Here is a 24,001-nt window from a genome sequence, read left to right as displayed (position 1 = left end):
GTAATTCCCCATTGTCCCTGAACTCACCACCTGCGTTCCCTCCTTATGGAAACCTCGTGGTGTTGAAGGAACCATCAGAACAGCCAATCGAGAGTGAGGGAGAGGACGCACCGACCAATCGTGAGGCCGCTCTGACGAGAAGGGGGAGGAGATCACGTCGCCAGGGTGGCTCCCCGGTGCCTAGCTAACAATAGACCGGGAGAAGCGGCTCGGCTTGGCTTGGGGGAGCAGCACGAAGCAACCCCAGGGTGGCGTTACTTTAGTGGCCACTTCAGACTGTGTGGCCCCGTCTTGGATAGATACCCCGTTCCTATTCCACTCTCCGGGGATTTTGACCAACTAGCAGACGAAAGGTGAGCTTAATTTATCTACTTTTACAATTCAACTTGTGATCAATGTTAAAGCGAGGCGAGGTGTGGCGGACCAGAAGCACAAGAGAGGGGTTAAGAACATAAACTGGAACATATCTTTTATATTGGTTTGATTAATAATGTATTTATATTTACTCTTATAATTCTATTAGTCTATTAGGCTGTGCTTAATTGCGACAAAAACTGCTGTGGTCACATTGGCTGTTAATTGAAGTGTTGTGGTCAGGTTGTGTTCAATTATTGAATAAAAAGATGACAACGTGTCTGAAGAACACATGCTGAAGTTTTATGAGGCGCCACAGACATTCAGCAAGGGCACAGAAGATCGAGTGCCAAATGGCTTTGTTGTTTTAAATCAGTGTAAGTGCAATCCGGATCCGATTCGAATTCAACTCGGTTTATGTGGCAATTTGACAGATGCGTAGATGTTGCAGTTAGACAAGAAGACTGACTGACAAATGGATGGATGGGTGCATGATTGGGTAGACAGAACTAAGACTATAGATAATAGTGAGATGGATAGAACTACTATATGTAGTTTAATAGATAGACAGAACTATGTTGGATGGATGAATAGATAGTTAGATTGCTATACTGTAGCGATAGAACTGTTGTAAATGGAGAGAGATGAATGATGGATGGATGGATGGGTGTTAGGTAGAATTGTTAGATAGAATCGCTCGATGGGTAAGTAAAGTATAACCAATAGAAAAAAACATGATCATACATTGGTCTCCGCCAACCTGCACAGAAAGTTGTGGAATGGTTTTGTCACGTTAAACTAGTGTAAATGGATTCTGGATCAGATCTGGATTCAACCTGGTGTGACATAGCATAGTTTTGTGGTGGATTCAACACAAACTGATTTTTTATTATTATTAAACATCGAGACGTATATTCCAGGGATGGCAATTTTCCGCGGATCCGCGGAAATCCGCCGTTTTATTTCTTAAATTGATCATTTTTGTGAATCGTCTAAATCCGTTGAGAAAATTTTAGGGGGGGTCAGGTACCTTATCGTCGAGTTTTTACAAGCTCTCCCGATCAGTCTTTCCATCTTCCGATTGTAAACAGCCCTGCGATTGGACGTGTATGATGTCTTACTTGTTGTGATTGGTCGCCCCGTCCAGGCCACGCCCCTTTCCGCTTTTTTCATCACTAGCCATTGCCATCCCTGATATTCTTGTGACCAATGTTGGGATTCCCATGGTGGGAAGAACACCAGGTTGATCTTGATCATTAACTCAACATGAAGTTGCACACAAACCAGCAGATCAATAAAGCTGCTCCTCTTGTCGAAGGTAACAAGTTGGCGTTTTAATCTGGAGTTGAGTCAGTCAGTCCGCTCCCGCAGGAGCAGATGGTCACGTGAGTCGGTTGTTTCCACATGCTTCAGCACATAGCGTTCTGTCAGCTCATTTGCATAATCGTTAAATCAATGGATGAGTGAATGAAGGACGGAATGAACGAATGCTTGTCTCTACTTCCTGGATGGAGACACATTTGCTCGTGAAAGTCCATCTTGGCTTGCCTTGTATGCTTTGCAATGGCAACAGTATGACATAATTACATTCTTCTTCTGTGGTTTAGTGTCTCATGTTTTTGTTGGGCTGGGTAATTTGGTTAAAAACTAAAATCTTAGGTCCCACAAAAGACACACACAAAAATCCAATTTCCAATTTTAATAGAACACCCCGCTGGCCTTCACTAAAAGAAAAAGCAAATGAACGTGATTTTAATTTCTCTGATAATTACTTTTTCATTCTTCTGGGATTTGATTTTTTTCTCACAATAACGAATTATGCCAAACAATTTTGGTATTGATAAAATGGATGAATAAAACCCAGCGCGGCGTTCTCGTCAATGTGTGGTGCCGTGTGTGTTGCTCCTCAAGTTCTACAGCTCTTTTCTGGCTCTCTCCGGCTCTTGTGTGTCTGACGGATGCAGTGGAGCAGCGCTAACTTCGTCATCTATAAATACTCCATCACGCAGGAAGTCTGTCTTCCTCCTGTCCCTGAAAAGAATTTAAAACGACATTTAGGACCTCCAGCAAAAGCCAGAACCCACTGAGTATTCCCGTGATAATCTGGGTTATCTTTAAAGGAGACAAACAGCAGCTGTCAAGTCCTTTGAAATGTTCATTACCGCCACCTAAAGTACTGGAGTGGAATATGATTGACTGGCCCAATCTACCACAATGTTATAGTAGCCTACTTCAACCTCATATCCTAGAAAATTGGCCACTCAGAGCCATGACAGAAGATCCTGTATTTGCCAGCCTCTGCCTGCTATGAACAACCCAGCGAAGTAAGAGAGCCTGTTGGTTAGTTCGTCATCAAGGCTTTCAGTTACTCACTTGGTTAGTCTTTCAGCCAACCGGCCTGTTAGCCTGTTGGTCATTTGACTAGTTCGGTTAGTTGGCCAGTAGGTTAGCCAGGCTATCTAGGCTATCAGACACTCATTAAAAAGATGGTTGGGAGGCCGTTCAGTCGATCAGTTAGTATGTTGAATCTGCGTGATAATCATTTGGTTAATTTGTCAGTTAATTGTCATCTAAGTTAGTAAGTTGCTTAGTTAGTGAGACAGCTAGTTAGTCAGCTTGTTAGTCAATCTGTTAGTCTTTTGGTCTGTCAGTCAGTCAGTCACTCACTCACTCACTCACTCACTCACTCGCTTAGTGTCAATGAGTTTGTTGGTGAGCTACTTTTGGTCAGTCACTTAGTTAGTTGGTCAGATAGTCACCTCGTCGGTTCATCAGCCAATTAATCAGCTGGCTAGTTAGTCATTCAGGCCATCAGTCACTCAGTGAACCTAATCAGTTGGTGAGGCATTCACTTAGTTAATGGGTCATTTAATCAATTAGTTGTCCATTTAGTTGGTTAGTCTGTTAGTTATTCCATTGTTAGTTTCTGAGTTAATTGGACTGTAAATTAACCAAATCTTGGCTGGTTAGTTCGTCAGGCAGTTAGTCAGTCACTGACTGTTGCTTTGTCTAACTCGTCTTTTGAGTGACATTCAGATGGAATCACTCTCTTGTTGCAAATGTAGCTTGAGCGTTACTGTCTTGACCTACATCCTGCTTGTTTTTTTTCCTCCTTTCACACCCCGGTCCCATGCCCCCCAAAGGGGACGTTGGATTTGTTCACACCTCACGAGCAAATGATGCCGACACACCACACCTTTTATGTATCCTTCATGTGCACTCTAAAATGCGCGTGCGTGCGTATATACACACACACACGCACACGTGTGTGTGTTTTGTCTTTCTGATGATTAGCATGCAGTACGATTAGCAAAAGCTTCAGATGAGCTGACTGTCACTGTGAATTTAAATGTGTACATTTGTGTATTTAAATTAAGCGACCAAGACACACCGACGCACGAAAGGAGATTCACAGGTGGCGAAATGTAGCTTTAGCCTGCTATAATGAGAGCTTAGCGGCGGCTAAATCTTGACTGTGTGTGTTAGTTTATTGTGTCAATGAGGTGTGAACATTATCCCAGCTGCCAGCCTTCTGTTCACGTTTGTGTTTTTCTTCGAGTTGACCGCCCGTCCCTGCTGATTTGCACTGCTTCCACTAACAACATGAGTTTGAAGAGAAAAGCATTAGTTTACAAAACACAGTCACTTGTGACAACTTAGCTGCTTGGTTGCTCCAATTAGGGAATTTTCCAATACCTTTAGTGACTAAAAATGCTAAATTGTTAAACATTATATTATTCTTGAGAAAAAACATTTTTAAAGCGTGTCTGGTATTGAGAAAAAAAAGCAAATCCCAAAGGGGAAAAAACATGTCTAAAAAGTAAACTGCTTTTGAAAAAAATGTCACTGTCATTTGCTTTTTCAACCAACCAAGGGGGAAAAATCGGTATAAAGCAGAAGTTTGTGAAAAAAATTGAGATTTTATTTTAAAGCCTCATACTCAGCTCTCTAACAACTTTAAAAAAAGCCTTGATTAATCAAGGCAGAACAACTGATCCATTCTACTGAAATCAATTCGTGTTTTGAAGCCACTGAGCAGAACTGGGGCACAGCTTTGCTCAGCTACAGTCAACACTGGCAAAGGAGTTCAGAACATTCCAATTTTCAACCTCTCGAAATCTCAGCAAGAAAGTCATCCAAAACCCAATCTTATAAATTTCCAGTAATTTCTTTTAAAAATCAGCAACACTAGTCAAGCTGAATCTTACAAAATCCCAGTTAAGCAAATACTAAAACCAAACAACAACAAAACAATCTATGTTTAAGTCTTAGCAAGTTTGGTACAGAGCATTTTAAAACCGACGAAACCGGGACAGAATTTCAGTGCAATAAATTGCCGACCAAAAAATTGTCCAAGGAAGAACTGGTTTTAAGATGCTGTTTACGTTCACCTTGTGACAAGTTAGCCCCTTCCCATCATGCCTCCATTATTGATGAGGTTGCCATAGTAACCGCCCTGACAGCTGTGTGTGGGTAATAATGAATGTGCGTGAATCTTTAAAAAGCGTAACACCGTGTTAAAAGGAAGGAGAGAGGGGCCAGCGAGGTTCAGCTACACAGTGTGAGAGCTTTTCTTCTTTTGTTTTGCGTCATCACTTACTTTTTTTTTTAACCTTTTTGTCCTTTTGTGTGTTTTTCACACTTGCCATTGTTGCTTCTATACTAGTGCACGCCATTTGTTCCCTCCATACTTTCATTCGCTTATGTATTTGACACTGATTGCAATGAATTGGCAAAAATAATAACGTATGTTTGTTGTATTCACGTGTCCATTTATATACAGTTCATATCAATGAATTTGAATATCATTTGCCTAATGGCATAATTGCCTAAGGACTTTTTTCTTTCCTTTACAATTTTCCGAAAACATTTTAATGATTATAGCTTGGCAGCTAACGATCTCAAATCATCTTTTGCCATTGTTATGAATGGAAATGCCATTAATCTGTTCCAACCTGCCCCCCAAAAACAAAAACAAATCGCAGGGCACACATCGACGAACCACCATTTGCGCTCACACTCACACCTAGGGACAATTCCGTGTTTCATTAACCTGCCATGCATGTTTTTTGGAACGTGGGATGAAACCGGAGTACCCACGGAGGCACGGGGAGAACATACAAACTCCAATCGAACCCTGCACCTCTGCACTGTGAGGTGGACGTGCTAACCAGTTGACCATTTTTTAATTCTAAAGGCGAAAGAATATTTGAATGTGAGTGTTGTTATTTTGCTTGTCCACCTATGTGTTTGTGGACATCACTTCAAAAACACTAACTCTCATTGTTATTTGCAATTTACCGTTGCTGGTTCCTCTCTCTGGAGTGACCTACCACTGAACATTCAGCAAGCCCTCTCGCTGCCCATCTTTAAAACCGGCCTCAAAACTCACTTGTATTCTTTGGCATTTGGCTCAGCATGACTCAGACTTGATCTTAGTTTTACTGTTTGGTGCTTTCTACCGTCTTTATTACTGATTTATTGATTTATTGTTGTATATATGATAGTTGCTCCATGTACAGCACTTTGTATGCAGCGATAGCTGTTTGAAAGTGCTCTATAAATACACTTGAGTTGAGTTTACATGTCAGTGGTGCTGTGCATTGTTTGTTATCAATAAAATAAGTAGACCAGACAGTCAAGTACTGTAAAGACAAAACATTTTAACTTTATGGCAAATGCCAAAGTCATAAAATGAACGATTCAATACAGGTTCCAGTCCAAAAGGCAGCGTCAATCCCTTCATAGCCTTTTGCTTCATCCTCCAAGAACCAGGAAGTAGCCCGATGACTAACAAAACACAAACAACATTTGAACGTTTCACTTACTAAAGCAGAGGTTAGCATGAGTATTTCTTTGTTGTTGTTTGAGTGAACTGGAGCATGAACGGGATTTTAGTCGGAAGTGACAGCGAGTCACAATCACAATCAATCAGCAACTCGCCTACTTCCTTTTACTCATTGCTAGTAGCAGCTCATCAACATTAGCTTGCTTGAAGATGCCACTGGTGGCTTCTCACTCCTATTTGTTGCTCTCGTTATCAACTATTTCTTGCCACTAGCACTAGCACTTGTGGCCTCAATGGCAACTTCCAGTTTCTACTTGTTGTTATAACTTATTTTCTGCCATTTTCTTGCCAGTAACTTCTACATTTTGGCCTCTAAAGCAACTACTATCAGTTATATGTGCCCCAAAAAATCTTATTAGATATTTTTTTGCCACTAGCTTCTGCTTATGGCCTTGATAGTAACTGTTACATGTACTTTTTTCCATGACTTATAACTTTGTGCTAATTTGGTTCCTATGGTGACAGCTAACTTTTTAACTGTCGATTTGTTAGCCTGCTAGCTCCTCCGCCTGTAGACTTCTTTTGGGCAACGCTTACAGTATATGAGTATAAAATACACACTTTGAGTTTATTAATAGTGACATGAAGTGGACATAGCCACTATGTTATGTTGACTTATGAACGGTGTTATTCTGGTTTTGCCGTGTGCGTCAAATATGAAACCTGATATAAAACAGATGCAGTGGAACTATCTGAGATTATTATATTATTATGATGTAATTTTTAACTGAACTACACACACACACACACACACACACACACACACACACACACACACACACACACAAACAACCATCTGTCATACACCCCCGCCTATATTGCATTTAGAGACCAGCTGAGACTACAGTGTTAAGTGCATGGGTGTGACATTGAGTGTGTCTGTAAGATTTATTTTTTGTCGTTTTCATTGACCGTAATGGTTTTATTTCCAGGTTTTAGTTTTTACTAGTTTTTGCTACTTCCTTGTTGTCTCATTGCATAGCCTTGATGACGTGACACACACACACACACACGCACACACACACACACACACGGATAGAGGTTGTGGTTGCTATGGCGATGCTGTTGTTGTTGGGCAGGGCATCATGCATCCTCACAAGCGATGAGCTTTTCTTGGCTGTTATTCCACGATGTCTCCTTCCAGGATGTTGTCACACAGACACACACACGCACATTAAGTGTGTGTATTTGTGTGTCCGTGTGTGTTTATGACCACATCACATCTTGCGGTCTCCAGCGATGAAGATTTTGGTTTTTTGGACCATTTCACTTGATGACTTCCCATTTCTTTTTCTTCTAGTGTCCTCTTTGGTAAATTCATCTCCTGAGGCCAGCTTGACTTAGCAACACAAAGTTTGGTACACGTGTCCATCATGAGTGTATTCACAAAAAAAGTGTCAAGAGGCCATGCCTCTAATGACATAGAAAGTCAGAAATGTTAGGGGTACTTTTGCAGTCCTTTGAATCTTTTGAAAATTCAGTCCTTGAAACCAGTTTGACTTAGCAACATTAATTTTGGTATATTAGAACCCTGAACATGCATAGAGCAAGAAAAATCTCAAGAAGCCATACCGGAAAAGACACAGGTGGGCGTCCATTTCGGCCATTCAAATGACTCAATTGTGCATAACTGGATAAGTAAAATAATTCAGGCCCTGAAGCCAGTTTGACTTGCAGTTAGCTTCATTAAATCTTGTAGAAATCTTTATCATGTATGGACCAACAAAAAAGTCTCCAGGCGCCAACCTGGAAAAAATGCAGGAGTTCAGCCATTTTGGTTCGAAGCAGCTGTTTTGGGCTCAATTAATTCACTTATGCGCAACCAGATAAATAAAGTAATTCATTGCCTCAAGCCAGTTTAATTTTGGAACATAAATTTTGGTAGCAATGTCTATCACGAGTAGGTGCACGAAAAGTCTCAAGAGGCAATGCTTGAAAATAGATGTGAAGTCTGCCATTTTGGTTTAAAGGTGTCATTTTATGGTCATTTTGGCCATTTCCAGGGATCCCATTGATTTTTATTTATGTATTTATTTATTTATTAAATTGTGACTGACCTAATAAATTCAGCCACTGAAGCCAACACAAAATTTAATAGCATGTCTATCGTGAGTAGATTCACAAATAAGTCTCAAGAGGCCATAGGACACAGCAAGTCGGGCATTTGGGTTTAAAAGTCTTCTTTTTTTTCTCTCGATCATTTCTAACGGCCCTTTGACTCTTGACACTTTTGAAAATCCAGCCCTCCAAGACAGTTGGACTTAAAAACATGAAATCTGGTAGATATTTCTATCATGAGTACTGCAGACCCACAAAAACGTCTCAAGAAGTCAGGCCCAAATATCTAAACAAGGTCAGCCATTTTGGGTTCCAGCAGCCATTTGAATTTTTAACTGTAATTTCCAGGGACAGAGCATGGGAGAAAAGTGTGATAAGTTAATAAGTAAGTTAAGCAAATGTTTGGCTCACTAGCAGTCGTAGCTCCACTCTTCGTGCGTCAGTTTATTTCAAACTCTGTCTGCTTGCGCCAAGTCGTCTGTCTGAGGCCCTCAGGTTTACCAGCAGAAAATGAACAAGTAGGTGTGGTCCTTACCAGATTACACACACACACACACACACACACACACACACACACACACACACGCGCACACACACAAAAGCTAGCATGGAGGTGCTGACGAGGTGTCTCATTTCAGACGCTGCCGTCAGGTGCACGCACACACACGCGCACACAACTGTCCTAAACAACAATCAAGTGAAACACCACTGCAGTGTGCTTTACTTTTGAACTTTGGATACACGTAACTTCATTTCAAAGTACATTAGCAATAAAATCATGGACATACTCTCATTGAGCCTCACCATTTGGCAAATGGCCATTGGTTAACGCAACAACTGGTGAATTTTCCAGGTGATAAACGTATCTTTCTCTTTCCGCGTATTTTTGTAGTCTGACTGTAATGCCCTGAAACTGCGTTTTTTTTGTTTTGTCATATATCTTGAACTACTGCAGATGATGTATGAACTCCATGTGCAAAGCGCCATGCCGTGAGTCAGTGCTACTCACATACTTTTTAGTTGTATATCTATAAATAGTTCATTATTTTGCCATCAAAGTGAGGAAAGAAATTTCATCTGTGCTGTATGTTGCACATGCAGCACATTTGACAATAAAGTTGACACGAATGAACATGAACATGAATAAATACATATTTTGAGCTGTCAAAAAAGCAAAATATATTAGTGTCACTCTTCAGCTTGATATGTTTTCACCCAAAAAAGCTTGGTTTTCTCATTTTTAGGTTGGAAACTGCTGTTTTGGGTGACATCAGTCCATGTTCGACTACTGATTACTATATGGGAAAAGCTAGATACAGAGGTTTTTTTCTGCCGAAACAAGAAAATCGACTCTTTGTTTTAGTCATCTCTGTGCTTGTACTGCCATGGAACACAATATTCTGTGGATCATTGAAAGATCAGTCTCAATGCTCTTAAACTGTTGGTAATATGGGAACTGATTTGAAAACCTCGTTTTAAGGTTTGTGCGCGTGTGTGTGCGTGTGTGTGTGTGTGTGTGTGTGTGTGTGTGTGTATGTGTAAACGCGGAAGTCTAAGGTGTGAATTCTTAGAATGCGCAAAGTAATTTCTTCACATGACCTGACTTTTGTTCATCTTTTTATGTTTGAATCAGTTGAAGTGGAGAAAGCATGGTGGTACACATGCCAAGATGATGCAGGGAAGGGTCTGGATTGATACTGGCAGATAGCTCTTCCCTCAGGTTCATGAATACAGAGCGTGCACTGTATGTGTGTGTGTGTATGTGTAGGGGTGTTCACACGGCATACATTTGCTCCGGCGCTGCACCAATGTATTTTGTTGCGATATATTTTGCACCGCAGCAAATTGTGTGGAGCGTTCACACGTACAAAGCCGCTGAGCGTGTCTGCAACGGCACAGCGTCGGTGCAGCCCCACTTGCGTTCACACGGCAGTTTCTGCAGCGGAGCAAAACGACAGAAAACAAATGAGCTGTCGTGTTGGTTCTTTTTAAAACGTATACACAACTCAAGCGACTACTGGACAGGCACGTCCTTCTCCTTCTCGGTCTCCGTGCCTTCTGCTCGAGAGTGACCGCCCCCGAAAACGTAAATCAACGATGACTTCAATGACACTCAGAAAAGCAAACACATCATGCGCCAAACAGAAAATCAAGAGAGGAAATCACTAAATAAATTATATGGGGGGCGAGGGGTTGTGAACACACAACAAAGGAACAAACTACACTAACAACTCCGAGACAGTCCAGTCTCCTACAAAAGGTAAGATGTTGCCAGCCAAGTCTTGTGTCATTATTAAACAAACACATGACGGAAGTCCGACAGAGCACGAAAGCAACACATTTTCGCCGTACGTAAACTCTTCACAAGCATTTGCTCTGGAGCAAATTTAACCCAGTTGCGTTCACACGTGCAAATTTACATCGGTGCTGCTTCGCAAACGAGCATTTGCTCCGGAGCAAATTTTTAAACCACCTCCCTGAGGTGGATCAAATTTGGTCCGGTGTAAGCCTTTTTCCGGGGCTACGCCGGAGCTAATTTGCACGTGTGAACGCTCTACTGGGGCAGCCCCGGTGTAGCACCGGACCAAATCTTGCCGTGTGAACACCCCTTGTGTCTGTGTGAGATGAAGTCGTGACAATAGTAACAGGACTCAACTATATCAGCTTACGTTCTATTGTGTTAGCTCCTGTAAGAGTTGAGGCCAGATCTTTACACGTGTGTGTGTGTGTGTGTGTGTGTGTGTGTGTGTGTGTGTGTGCGTGTGCGTGTGTGTTTAAGACCAACAAACAACAAAGAGTTGGTCACTTCCTCGCAAACGGCAAACATTTGAATGTCTGGTGGCTGTCAACAAAGTGCACATTGTGTGCGTGTGTGACTTTAAGTGACTCTTCTTGTCTCTGTCTAAATCGAGTTTCAGGAAGAGTGACTAGTGACTAAAGTTCTAAAGTCGAATCCTGTTCTAAAGTCGAATCGTGTTTCACTTAACGTGTCACTTGATTGTTGTCTGGGGCACACAACTGTCATATTGTCTTTTTTGGAAACGCCACATGACGCTTCATGTGTACATATATATATAGTGTGTGTGTGTTTGTGTGCGTGCATGAGTCATGTGACTCACCTAGTGACATCACAGTGTGTGACATCACAGATAGGATGTGTAAAAAGATGTCCGAGGTGCTCGTGCTATTCATTTGCAGTTTGTTTCTTGTGGTGTTTGTGTCTCCTCACAGGTGAGATCTGTATTTTATGATCTTCTGTGTTATTTATTTGTCTATTTAAGAAATGATAGATATGTCTTTTCACCCTCGGGCCTTATACGATTTTCTGACTCTTTCAGCTTGTTTGTGGCCATTTTTGGTCACAAATAAGCAAAACTGTAATTTTCTCTGTGGTCAGCAGAGTGTATGTCAGCCTCTTAAAATACAAATTTGCTCAGGTTGGAGTCAAGAAAGAAACCCATTTTACCCCTATTGTACGATACAATCCAGTGAATAATAACAAGGAATAAAAAAAAAAAATCAAAAGATTTAACGATCCAAAAGTTGGCTCGATGGAGTCAAAAATGGCCAGCCACAGGGATAATGAACCAAAACCATGTGCCTGCCAAATGCTGTTATTTAGTGTTAGTTAAATGTGCGTTTATACGGGTTAACAATTTGAGTCCTGATCTGATCCAAATTGCACAGCAGTGTACATGTGGCATTGTAAAAATATGACATTTCTACTTCCGTATCATATTTATGTATGTATACGTCAAATGTCATTAGATCAGCTTGTCATTTGTTGTTTTAAGGTATCCATATCTTATGTTGTCCTCGTGGATCTTCCTCTTAGCTTTTAAGACGAGGGTATTATGCAAACATGTCACAGTTTCTTTTTTTTTTTGTGACAATTTTGATTCAGTCTGGAAAATTAAGTTTACTTTTGTTGTTTAAGAATGACGTTTTGTTTGGAAAAAGACTTCGTGTGATGTGGAAAACTGCTGTGGTTTAGTCTGAAAAATTACTTTGCTTTCGTGGAATCGATTACGAGTTAACATTGGTGTGAAAGTTTATCGTACTGTGCCAAATGACTTGACATCACTCTGTTTCAGTGTGAAAATGGGTCTCATGAGTGTCTGGAAAAATGCCTAAATGTGAAAATTTGTTACTTAGCTTTGGAAAAAATACTTGTCTTTTTATTAATGTGAAGTGGGAAAATTACTTAGATCTGCAACATTCACTATCAAATTACTTAACTAACAAAAAAAAGTCGTGAGAAAATTGACTTTTTGATGCAAAAACTAACAAAAAAAATCACCTTAGTGTTAAAATGACTTGACTTGAATGTGACAATGTACAATGACACTTCATGTGGACGATTATTTCAATTTAGAAAGTTACTTAACAATGAAAATTTTGATTAATTTTGCGTGGAAAAAGTGCCTGAGTGCGAAAGTTGTAGTACTTTAGTCGTATTAAAAATGAGTTCATTGTGCAGGTTGTGAATTTGGGATTACTCGCCGTGTTGTGCAGGCGTTCGTGCAACCAAATAGAAAATGTGCGACAACGGGGAGGTGGAGGACAAGCCGCCAGCCCCGCCCATGAGGAACACCAGCACCATGATTGGTTCGTGCAGCAAAGACCCCGCCCCCGTCAATCACGCCTCCAAACCCCTGCCCCCCAACCCTGAGGACAAGAAGAAGAAAGACCGATCCATTCGCTTCATCCTGACGGGCGGCGGTGACAAGAGTGAGTAAAAAATAAAAATAAATAAACGCCTTCTACAGCCACTTTCACACAGAGATGCCACAAAATTGGCCATTGTGAGTTTCTTCAGACATTGGCTAAAATGGTCTTGAAGTTATGGACTATAGCGCCACCTGTTGCTCTGGCATTCACATGCATGAGAAAAAGATATTTAGGCTTTCCTTTGTGTCCTAACCATGCAGACATCCATCAAATCTTTGTTGTGTTTGTGTTTCAGCGTACAAAAAGAAAGAGCGGCCTGAGATTTCTTTGCCGTCTGATTTCGAGCACACTATCCATGTCGGATTTGACGCAGTCACCGGGGAGTTTACTGTAAGTGCGTGCGTGTGTGTGCGCGCGTGTGTGTGGGTGTAAATGTGTTGGTCTCACATCATTGAACTTTTTTGCTTTGAATAATCCCATCAGACAAAGGGGCCTTGTTTAGTTTCAATCTTGATCCGCCTCAGTGAGCTCTTTTAGCTCCTGCGTGTGTGTGTGTGGGTCTGTGTGCGTATATTTTTTTAGTCGGGTCCCTCTGGTTGAATGATTTTAGCAGAGAAGAAGTGAAGTGTAAACTTGGATGTGCTGACCCAGTCTGAGAACAATTTTGCGTGACCCATTTATGTGATTGCAAATAGGGCATCTTCTCGTGTGCGTGTGTGCGTGTAGGGCATGCCCGAGCAGTGGGCCCGCCTCCTGCAGACGTCCAACATCACCAAACTGGAGCAAAAGAAGAACCCTCAGGTATATATCATGCCTACCGACCATGACAACAGGCCTGCTATCTACCAATACCAGCCCACCAATCATGATTACCGAACGTAACTACCTACCTAGCATTTTGACCCAACTGCTATAACTGCCAATCCATTTACTATAATAACTACCGAACTGCCAGCCAACTACCTCCCTTAATTCCCTCCACCCATAATATAACTACTTATTGTAGCAATTTAGCCACCTACCCACCATATCTACCAACAACAACTACCCACGAACTACCATATTGACCCTACTTATCTACCATAATTGCCTATCAACCATAACTGCGACCTTCTGTCCGAACTACCTATCTACCCACCATAACATACCTATCTACCATAAATACCTTCCAACAACCATAACTACCTACTCACCTTCCTATCATAACTACCTGTGGTAAATTCCCATCTACTATAGTACAGATGTAACTACATACTATATAACTCCCTACACAGAATCCAATTATGACTTAGCAATTATAAATACCTATTGAACTTCCTAACATGCAGTAACTGCTTACCGGCAATGACTGCCACCTACCATAAATACTTACCTACCTTGCTACCCACCATACTTACCGACGATAACTACCATAACTAACTACCTGCCATAAGTGGCAAATGCCAACCATAACTGATTCCTACCAAACCTCGATCGCTACCTACCTATCATCCATATCCACGTACCTATTTACCATACCTACGTACCCACCAATCCATATTTACCCAAGTACCGAGCTAACTACCTACAGTAGCAACCTACCCACCGTAACTACCTGACTACCATGACTGCCTTGTTCTCCAGGCAGTGCTGGACGTTCTCAAGTTCTATGACTCCAAAGAGACCAGCAACAGCCAGAAATACATGAGCTTCACAGGTACACACACACACACACACACAAATATTACCTCCTAGCCAAAATGTGACCTTTTGTTTTCACACAGACAAAAGTGCAGATGTCTTCGCATCGTCCACTGCGATGGTAAGAAAACATGATCACTTCGAGTGCACCCAAATGTGCCGTCATGATCTCTCGTTGAACGTACTCATTTATATTGATTTGTTGATGAGATGCTGACCAGGTGACAATGAAGACGAGGACACAAAGTGATGACCAAGACTCTTTTTGTTGCTTTTCTCTGCAACGTGAATGAGCACATTTGATCTTCTTGCCGATGCAGCTTGGACACACGCCCAGCAACCATTCAAGCATCCTATACTCCGAATACGCTTGTGTCCTAGCATCCTAGCATCCTTTTATCATTCATGTCCTAGCCTACTCATTTCAGTGTATGCTTGTTTTCTAGTGTCCTAGTATCCTTATAGCCTAGTATCCTTGTATTCTCGTACAGTGGCGCATTTTGTTAGAGAGGATTGAGAAGTAAAAGTCACATGATGAAGAAAGCATTCAGTCCATGGCAGGGAAGGAAAGAGTGTCTTTCGGATGCCCAACAGGAAGTGATGTCACAGTTGAACAATGTCACTAGTGGTGGTTGTCTGTCCTCGTTTGTCTCAGATCTCCAAGAGCGTCTCGGAGACACCCGCCATCGCCACCCTGTCAGAGGATGAAGATGAGGACGAAGCCGAGCCGCCGCCCGTCATTGCCCCACGGCCAGAACACACCAAATCGGTAGGAGGACACACACACACATACACACACACAAAACAAAAAACTTAAACACATACTGTAACAGTGACACACAAAAGCACACAAGGCAAAAAATACACACACTAGTAGAAATACAAACACAAATCAAACTGACATAAAAACACCCCCACACACTTAAACATACAAATAAAACATAAAATACACTTGAAAACACATGCGCGGGCGCGCTATAAGGCAATGACTCAGAATGAATGAGCCTACCTTCCCTGTCTCACACATGGATATATGCACACACACACACACACATAGTTCTCAGACATTTTGGCGGTTGACAGGCTGCTGCCATGGTGCCCTCTGGCGTCTCCATGGTGATGACTTTATTGGAACACTCCCTCTCTCTCTCTCACACACACACACATGTACACACATACATTAGAGCTTTTTGCCAAACTTTCACTGATGATTTACATTGTGGGAACTTATTTCCTCACCATGTGACCGTTGTTCAGACTCCACAGGATGTTGGACGCTCACACACACGCACACACACACTAAGAAAGAAACATAGAAATGATTGCAAAACAGCACACTACATTAATCAGAAACACCAAAACATATAATAACACACATGGCAAGGCCGCACACATTTGCATGAGAAAATATGAAAGCGTAAATATTCAAATTAATGTTGTCAGATTTACACCCGCTCTGTGATCGAGCCCCTGCCGCCTCCTCCAACCAAAGATGCGGCTACCTCCCCTATTGTGGCGCCAACGTCCTCCGCGACATCTACCACGGCCATCACCCCACCCGGCGCCACGGAGGGCGCCCCTCCTGGTAGCCCTCCAGGGGCCCTCCCTGCGCCCGGGCCCTCCCTGCCCCGCCCTCAGGACAAAGGACGCAAGAAGAAGATGTCAGACGAGGAGATCCTGGAGAAGCTCAGTAAGTTTCACCTGTCATCAAATACGTACAATTAAATTGAAAAATTGGCTTTTGAAATGTCGAAAAGATGACAATTTTCAACAAAACGAAGTTGATATATGTATTATATTTTCCTACACCGCACACGCCTGTCCAGATGTGCTCAGGCCGCCCTCTGCTGGTAAGATGTGGATACTGTCTGTCTGCCTCTGTGATTGACAGGCCCGATATCCACTATACCCACTGTCCCCGCCCTCTTTGTTCAATCCTCTCATCTGATTGGTTGTTCTTCCAGGGTTTTGTCCCAAACTTTCCAGCCGTGGTCAGTCACTGAACAAATGTTCTCCTTTGTTTTCAAATCTACTCTTTCTATTCATAGTTCTTCAAATCTATTTGTATTCTGTTTCTATTCTATTGCTATTCACATTTTAAATCCTAACTAATTCGATTTCTATTTTAATCAATTTCTATTATTTCTGTTCAGTTCTTAACGATTTTTGAAACTTAATTTCAAAAATCTATTTTTTTGTTTGTACTTTATTGCTATTTTAACATTGTTTTAGTTCTATTTTTTAGATTCTATTTTGATTCATAAGTAATTTCTACTTTATTTTTATTAGTCTTAATTTCCATTTCATTTCTACTTCTCTGGGTTATATTGCTGTTATTCTTTGATTTCGTTTTTTCTTCTACTACTCTTTTGTACTTTATGTATTTTATTGTATTTCTATTATACTTTGTACATATTTACATTTTGAATTTGGTTTACATTATTTCTTTTTCACTTGTATTCGAATTCTGTAACATCTCTATTCTACTTCTATTTTCTATTGAACACTTTCTATTTTATAACTGTGTCTTTATTTCCATTCTTTTATTATTCCTGCTTATTTGTACTATTTGTATGTGCGTTTTACTTTTATTTCTGTTTGAGATCTATTTTTTGGATTTGTTGTACAGTATTTGTATTAGATCAGCTATTTCTGTATAATTTCTAATATTTTTATTTTATCCTTTTGCGTTTTCTGTTCTACTACTGTTTCATTTCTATGGGGGCAGTTTCTTATCCCTCCACACTGCTCTCTCTCTCTCTCTCTCTCTCTTTCTATCACTCTTTCACTCTCTCCCTGGCTCTCTCTCACTGTTTTTGTCTTCACCTCAGTCAGAATGCAGCTGAGTGTCAGGGATGAACAACAAGGATGATTAGACACACATCATTGCTGTTCTATCATCCAAATTCTGTCCCAATCGAGATTTGATGACTTCCTAATTAATGAAAAATTCTGTCTGTGTGACGCAGGGACCATTGTGAGTGTCGGAGACCCCAAGAAAAAATACACTCGCTTTGAGAAGATTGGACAGGGGTGAGTGGAAATGGAATTTAGTAATGTTTAGAAAGGCACACTTGAGAAGCAAAAGGGACATTTAATTGTCAAATTGTTGTTTTGTGGTACCAGCGCGTCCGGGACTGTTTATACGGCCATCGACGTCGCCACCGGACAAGAGGTCAGTTCATTTCTTTAAAAAAAAAAAAAAAAGTGGGGGGGCAGAGTTAGAATCTGTATGTTCATTGGTAGACAGCAATTTTATTTTAAATATTTGTTTTAGTTAGTTTGTTCATTCGTTTATATTATCTAATTCATTTAATTGTTGAGCATTTTTGTTAGTTATAATTTTAGTGGTTAGTCAGCTCCTTATATGATGAATTTGTACTTAGTTTAACTGTTATTTGGTTCTTTTGTTACTTTCATTATTTGCTTCGTTCTTTACCAGCTAGTGAATTTGATGGTTTTGTTAGGTCGTATATTACCTGGCTGCTTAGTTTATTTTCTAAGTTTCTTTAGTATAACAGTTGGTTTGATTTTGCGTTTCCTAGTTTGATCGTTAGTTGGTTGGTTGATTAGTTGATTATTTACTTGGTTTGTCACTTTGTTGGTTATATAGCTTGCTTTATCGTTAGTTAGCAAGCTACTTAGTTTGTTCTTTGGTTAGTTAGTCGAGTAATTGGTCAGTTTCCTTCATTATTAAGTTAGCAACTAAGTTATTTAGTTGTTGTTATTTAGTCTGATTAAGTAATTAGCCAATTAGTTTGATTTGTTTTATTTACATAGCTCGTGAGTTAGTTATTTGATTAATTAATTGGTTCTTCATTGGTTGGTTAGTTCGCTATATTTTTTAGTTTATTTAGTCAGAACAAATGTTATTTGGGTAGTTCGTTGGTTCAATATTTGGCCATTACGTTAGCTAGTTAATTTATTGGTTAATTAGTTTGGTAGATTGTTTTTTTTTGTTGTTTTGGTTAAATCAATTAGACAGTCAGTCAGTCAGTTAGTTGATGATGCAGCTCTAAAAGTTGACCCAAAGGGAGTTGATTTGCAATTGTAAGATCTCTATGCATAAAAGTTTTAGTTCTTTCAGTCTGCTTGTCTTGGTGCCTGATTGGACACCAGTGCTAAAGCTGAGTAAATGCAACCCAAGATACAATGATGACAACGACGTTGTTTTGGGCATCAGGTGGCCATCAAGCAGATGAACCTGCAACAGCAGCCCAAGAAAGAACTCATCATCAACGAGATCCTGGTCATGAGGGAAAACAAGAACCCCAATATCGTCAACTACCTGGACAGGTCAGCCGCTTCTCTTTGGTTCGCTTTTTTTGGTGCCGCCAAACGGAACGTGTCATCCTGTACGTTCGGTCGCAATAGTTACCTGGTGGGTGACGAGCTGTGGGTGGTGATGGAGTACTTGGCCGGCGGCTCCTTGACGGATGTCGTCACGGAAACCTGCATGGACGAAGCGCAGATAGCGGCCGTGTGTAGAGAGGTAAGAAAAATAAGCCAAATTATAATAATTATTATTAATCGCAGTAGACGATTTTGATGGCGTTGTGTCGCCCTCTAGTGTCTGCAAGCGCTGGAGTTCCTCCATTCCAACCAAGTCATCCACAGAGACATCAAGAGTGACAACATCTTGCTCGGAATGGACGGATCCGTCAAGCTCAGTCAGTGGAGGACTTTAAAAACTGCACAAATGAAAAATAATCTTGCCAATTTAATAGATGTGGCGTTTTCAACATCTTGCGATGACAACAACGATATCGTGGCAATTTTAAAGTTAGTGAGCAAGTTGGCTTGCTAGTAAGTGTTTTTGGTCCTGATGAATAGTCATCTGGTTAGTTTGCTTTTGAATGCAAGTCATTTAATTAAGTTATGCCGCAAACTTCAGAAATGGAAAATAAAATCACTATGACGATCCCATTTATACATTTATCCTATCTAAATGACACAATACTTAAGTTCATGTGTGCAGGCTTGATGGTTGTTTGTTGTTGCTAATTTTGACCAGTAGGGTGTGCTCTGGTTCCATTTAAACATCTTTTACATTCTGTGTGGTTCCTTTTAAGTACACATTTGAACTGACAGTAAATATTATACATTTGTTGTAAGTAATGTTAACCCTTTTTTATTTATTTTTTGTTTGCAGCCGACTTTGGCTTCTGTGCTCAGATCACTCCGGAGCAGAGCAAACGGAGCACCATGGTGGGTACGCCCTACTGGATGGCTCCGGAAGTGGTGACCCGCAAAGCTTACGGCCCCAAAGTGGACATCTGGTCCCTTGGCATTATGGCCATCGAGATGGTGGAGGGTGAGCCCCCCTACCTCAATGAAAACCCACTCAGGGTAAGCGTCTCTTTTTGACATTACGGCGCATGTTTATGTTCTTTGTGCAGGGCTTACTTTCCTCTGACTCACTCATAATCCGAATGCCTATTAAACATAACTATCATGTGGGGTACATGGAAGGTATCATCTTACGAAAATAAAGTAAATGGTACATTAGTTGAAATTTAATGAGGTGACAAGTGATTTTCAAAAATACAACTTAAAAGTCTGGCAATATTGTGATGGAAAAGACATTCATTTTGGAAAAAGAAACCTGAATCCAGTGATTGCCTATAGTGTACATGCTATGCGTGGATGTGCTATGTGTTAAAAAAAAGAATAATTTGCAAAAGCTAATATTGGCCGTTTAAATCTTTTTAGCCCTACAGCAAAGCGCTACTATAGTCTAAATGAAATATTTAAAGGCACTTAAACATAGTTCCTTGGTACAAAGATGCTACAAGATGGTGCCAAAAGGCTGTTTTTGTCTACGTTAAGCTCTTCAACTCACCCCAGCATAGTTCCTGGGCATTAGGATGCCACGAGGGTGGCAAAGCACTACCTTTGTCTAAATGATGCTACTCAAACCACTTCAAGATCGTTTCAAGATGGAAGGGGAAAAAAACAATACTCGTAACCTTAGCACAAAACAGTGAATATCTCCATTTTATTTTACAATTTTTTTTTTATTGATGTAGGTTGTCAGATTTATGTGATGATGTCAGAATCATAACAAAGCTTTTAATTGGCCCAAAGCTAAAGTAGGGAGGAGTCAATGTTTTAGTACATTCGGTGGACCCGTTTTAGCATCACCAGCTGGGAAGACAGACATCGTTACGTGACCGCTAGGTGTCAGTGTAGTAAAAAAGTGTTGTCATGTTGCACTCCAGGCACTCTATCTGATCGCCACCAACGGTACACCGGAGCTACAGAACCCAGAGAAACTCTCAGTCACCTTCAGGGATTTCCTGAATCGATGTTTGGAGATGGACGTGGAGAAGAGAGGCTCGGCCAAGGAATTGCTGCAGGTATGGAAAAAAAAAAAAGAAACCGTAACAATTAATAAGGGCCATGGTGATTTATACATTGCAAAAAACAGTGATTTATCCACATATTGGAAACTTTTGACCCAAGGTATGTCCTTTTAGCCAAAAATACTTTGCTGAAGTGAGCGCAACTGAGCATGAAAAACGTGAGAGGGGATGTGGCGTTGGATCCATGCAGTTTGATGGCTCATTGTATAGTTTTACATTCTGGAATATTTAAAATCCCAATTTATTGAAGACTGTGTTAAAATAGAAAATGTGTAGCCACTGTTCAAGGCTACTCTCAATAGCAAAAATTCCACAGTAAAACCAATTTTACAATTGCCAAAAGATGCCACAAGATGGTGGCAAAGTACTAGTTTTGTCAAAGTGAAGATACTTAATTCACTTCATCATAGTTTTCTTGACCCCAAAATGCCACAAGGTGGTGGAAAAATCATGACTTTTAGTCTAAGTAAAACTCCTCACCTCACTTCAACATGCAGTGGTGGTACCTCTACTTACAAACGTCTCTTCACACAAAATTTTCAAGTTGTGAAATGACTCAACAGGAAAATATTGCCTCTTGTTATAAAAGAAATTTCAAGATATGAAAGGTAAAAATACAGTATGGGCTGCTAATCGCAGCTCCATGTTTCCTGAATGCAACATACTTATAGCTGCTCTGCCATGAGGCATTCCGATAGTTTTACGTAAATGTGACTCACCCAGGAAAACTGTTCACCAGTTGGGCGATCACTCACAATGCTGATGTGTGCCTTAGACATTTTCGAAGGATTGTTAAAAGCCGACAAAAGCAAATGTCCTTGGATCACTTCTTTACAAAACCCACTTCTGAGAGAGAACATGAACTAAAGAGGGCAAAAAACGTTGAGGACACAGTTAAAAGTTAAATGACCATCATTTTTATTCTTTATTCTTAGTATTTTACATTATACACAACACTCATTTATAATGCAATTATGTCATTGTAACATGTATTTGTTACATATTTTGTTGCCTTTTTATGCTTTCGGAAACATTTATGTTTGAATTTTGGGGGGCTTGGAACGGATTAGGGCATTTATATGGAAAACGCGTCTCTACTTACAAAATCTCCTAGTTAGGAAATTTCTTCCAGAACTAATTAATTTTGTAAGTAGAGGTACCACTGTAGTTCTTTGGTGTTAAGATGCCACAAGAAGGCAGCAAAGTAGTACTTCTGTCTAAATGAAGCACCTCCACACATGTCAACATAGTTCCTTGGCACAAGCAATATAAAACCCAATTTAAAATGATTGCTTTTGAATATGCGTTGTAGCCCAGGCATTAATGATGCACCTCAATATAGCGGGGTTCACTGTAATTTCAAACCATCTGACCTCAGCTGTGTTTTATTTTATAACGTTGCGCTTCTATTGTATTTTTTGGGGCGTAAAAAGCCTTTCTTTCTTTCCTTCATGCCCAGCACCAATTCCTGAAGATGGCGAAACCTCTCTCCAGCCTGACTCCGCTCATCGTAGCCGCTAAGGAGGCGGCCAAGAACAACCGCTAGCTTGCGCCTGCAAACGCTCCTCTTCCTTTTCCTCTTCTTCCTCTACTCTGGACTCTCATGGTAGGGGTGAGGCAGTGGGGGTTGAGGAACTAAACCAATGATGTCATTGCTCCGATCAATGATGTCATCAGCAGAGAGGACTCAATTCATTGTTTTCTATGTGTGCGTGTGCGAGTGCGCGTGTGTGTGTGTGTGTGTTGTCTGCTGTCAGAATATACATGTGTTGTTTTTATTGTATCTTTTTTTTAAATGATTGTGCGAGCGCGTATGTGTGTGTGTGGGTGTGTGTACGAGAAATGATAATGCTGGGATATCAAGTGATTGTAGCATGGACGCAGCTTACCTTAGCTGCATTGGTCGTCCAGTCTGCACTGTGGGTTCGAGCAGATAATTAATAATAATTATTATTGTGATAATAATAACCAGAACATGGGTTCTCAAAACCGGGGTCTCCACAAGTCCTAAATTTGGGGGGGGTCTAAAAAAAAATTATTACCTACATATGGGGACTGGCGTGCCAGTAAAAGAAACAAACTAAAACAACAACTCTTACCTACAAATAGCTTTGTGGGATTGTGTCCATGTGGGCGTTGTTGGAAACAATCTTCCCCCGCAAGGTGTCCTTGGAGCCAAAAAGTTCAAGAACCTTTGAGAGTGCAATGAAGAAATTGCGTGAGAATGCTTTTCAGCGTTCACGCAAAGAAAGACAAATGACTTTCTTGAATCCAAACAGCTTTGTGTCTGGAGAGCCTGCTCCTACATCCAATGTTATCTTGACTGTATCTGAAATTGTGATGGGGGAGCAGTAGTTCATTTGCATGAGACAACCGCCCCCTTGAAACAGGCTAATTTCAGCAAAGCCAAAACTACAAAAAAATAATTAATTGATAAAGTAGGGCGGCCCAACATTAAGACGGTATAAAGATTCCCAAGTTGTTTGAAGAACATTAATGATTATCCATCATCAAATGGCCTCCATCAGCACAGTCAGTGATGTGAAGAATGTGCATGGTTTTGTTTAGATTTTTTTTTTTTATTACTCTCGGTACAATAGAAAAGTGATGACAAGGCCTCCTCAAGAATACTTGTGTACAAATGAAGAAATAAACTCAGACGATTCAGTGTTGTTTGGCTTTCTGCCTTGGAGACATACCACATGGCACCACATACTAGAACCAAAAAGTATGTTCATCACCTACGAAACAAATAAGCAATCACATAACATTAGCTGTTTGACAATACACTAAAATACTCAAATGTTCGCTTCAAACAAAAATGGCAGCTATGCTGATGGCTGCAACCTAGATTCAAACCCCCAAACTTTAAACTGTGAGCAAACCAGTTGCGCAACGTGCTGCCTGCCTGTAAAATAAAAATAAAGAATACCATGTGTTGCAACTTTATCCACCAAAATTGAAACGATTGGACCACTAAGCTATGAAACAAATTGCCTTATTTCTAAAAATCCGCTAACTTGGA

General features: G+C 40.7%; 1 protein-coding gene across 2 annotated transcripts; it reads left to right on the top strand.

Moving 5' to 3' along the window:
* Positions 1-202: 202 nt before the first annotated feature.
* On the top strand, positions 203-23,644 carry pak1 (p21 protein (Cdc42/Rac)-activated kinase 1). 2 transcript variants are annotated; one of them, XM_086125907.1, is made up of 17 exons: positions 203-353; positions 12,776-12,991; positions 13,227-13,321; positions 13,658-13,732; positions 14,555-14,627; positions 14,695-14,732; positions 15,267-15,380; positions 16,055-16,301; positions 16,438-16,461; positions 17,581-17,644; positions 17,738-17,786; positions 18,795-18,907; positions 18,986-19,103; positions 19,182-19,281; positions 19,764-19,960; positions 20,833-20,970; positions 22,436-23,644. In XM_086125907.1, exons 2-17 carry the CDS (start codon positions 12,799-12,801, stop codon positions 22,520-22,522), a joined length of 1,725 nt encoding a protein of 574 aa, XP_085982033.1. In that variant the 5' UTR covers positions 203-353; positions 12,776-12,798; the 3' UTR covers positions 22,523-23,644. The 2 variants fall into 2 exon arrangements, with proteins under 2 accessions (XP_085982033.1, XP_085982034.1); XM_086125908.1 differs by lacking the exon at positions 16,438-16,461.
* The last annotated feature ends 357 nt before the right edge of the window (positions 23,645-24,001 follow it).

The sequence above is a fragment of the Hippocampus guttulatus genome, chromosome 12 (genome assembly GCF_054856545.1).
Source record: "Hippocampus guttulatus isolate MCC_2025c chromosome 12, RoL_Hgut_1.0, whole genome shotgun sequence".
NCBI lineage: Eukaryota > Metazoa > Chordata > Actinopteri > Syngnathiformes > Syngnathidae > Hippocampus > Hippocampus guttulatus.
Note: the sequence above shows the minus strand (reverse complement) of the source record. Positions and strands in the feature narration are given on the sequence as shown.

Excerpts from the sequence above, each read along its gene's own strand:
- pak1 (XM_086125907.1), top strand. The coding sequence starts at position 12,799 with ATGTGCGACAACGGGGAGGTGGAGGACAAGCCGCCAGCCCCGCCCATG. Across the intron at positions 18,908-18,985 it reads ATCGTCAACTACCTGGACAG|TTACCTGGTGGGTGACGAGC; the intron begins GTCAGCCGCTTC and ends CGGTCGCAATAG. Across the intron at positions 19,104-19,181 it reads TAGCGGCCGTGTGTAGAGAG|TGTCTGCAAGCGCTGGAGTT; the intron begins GTAAGAAAAATA and ends GTCGCCCTCTAG.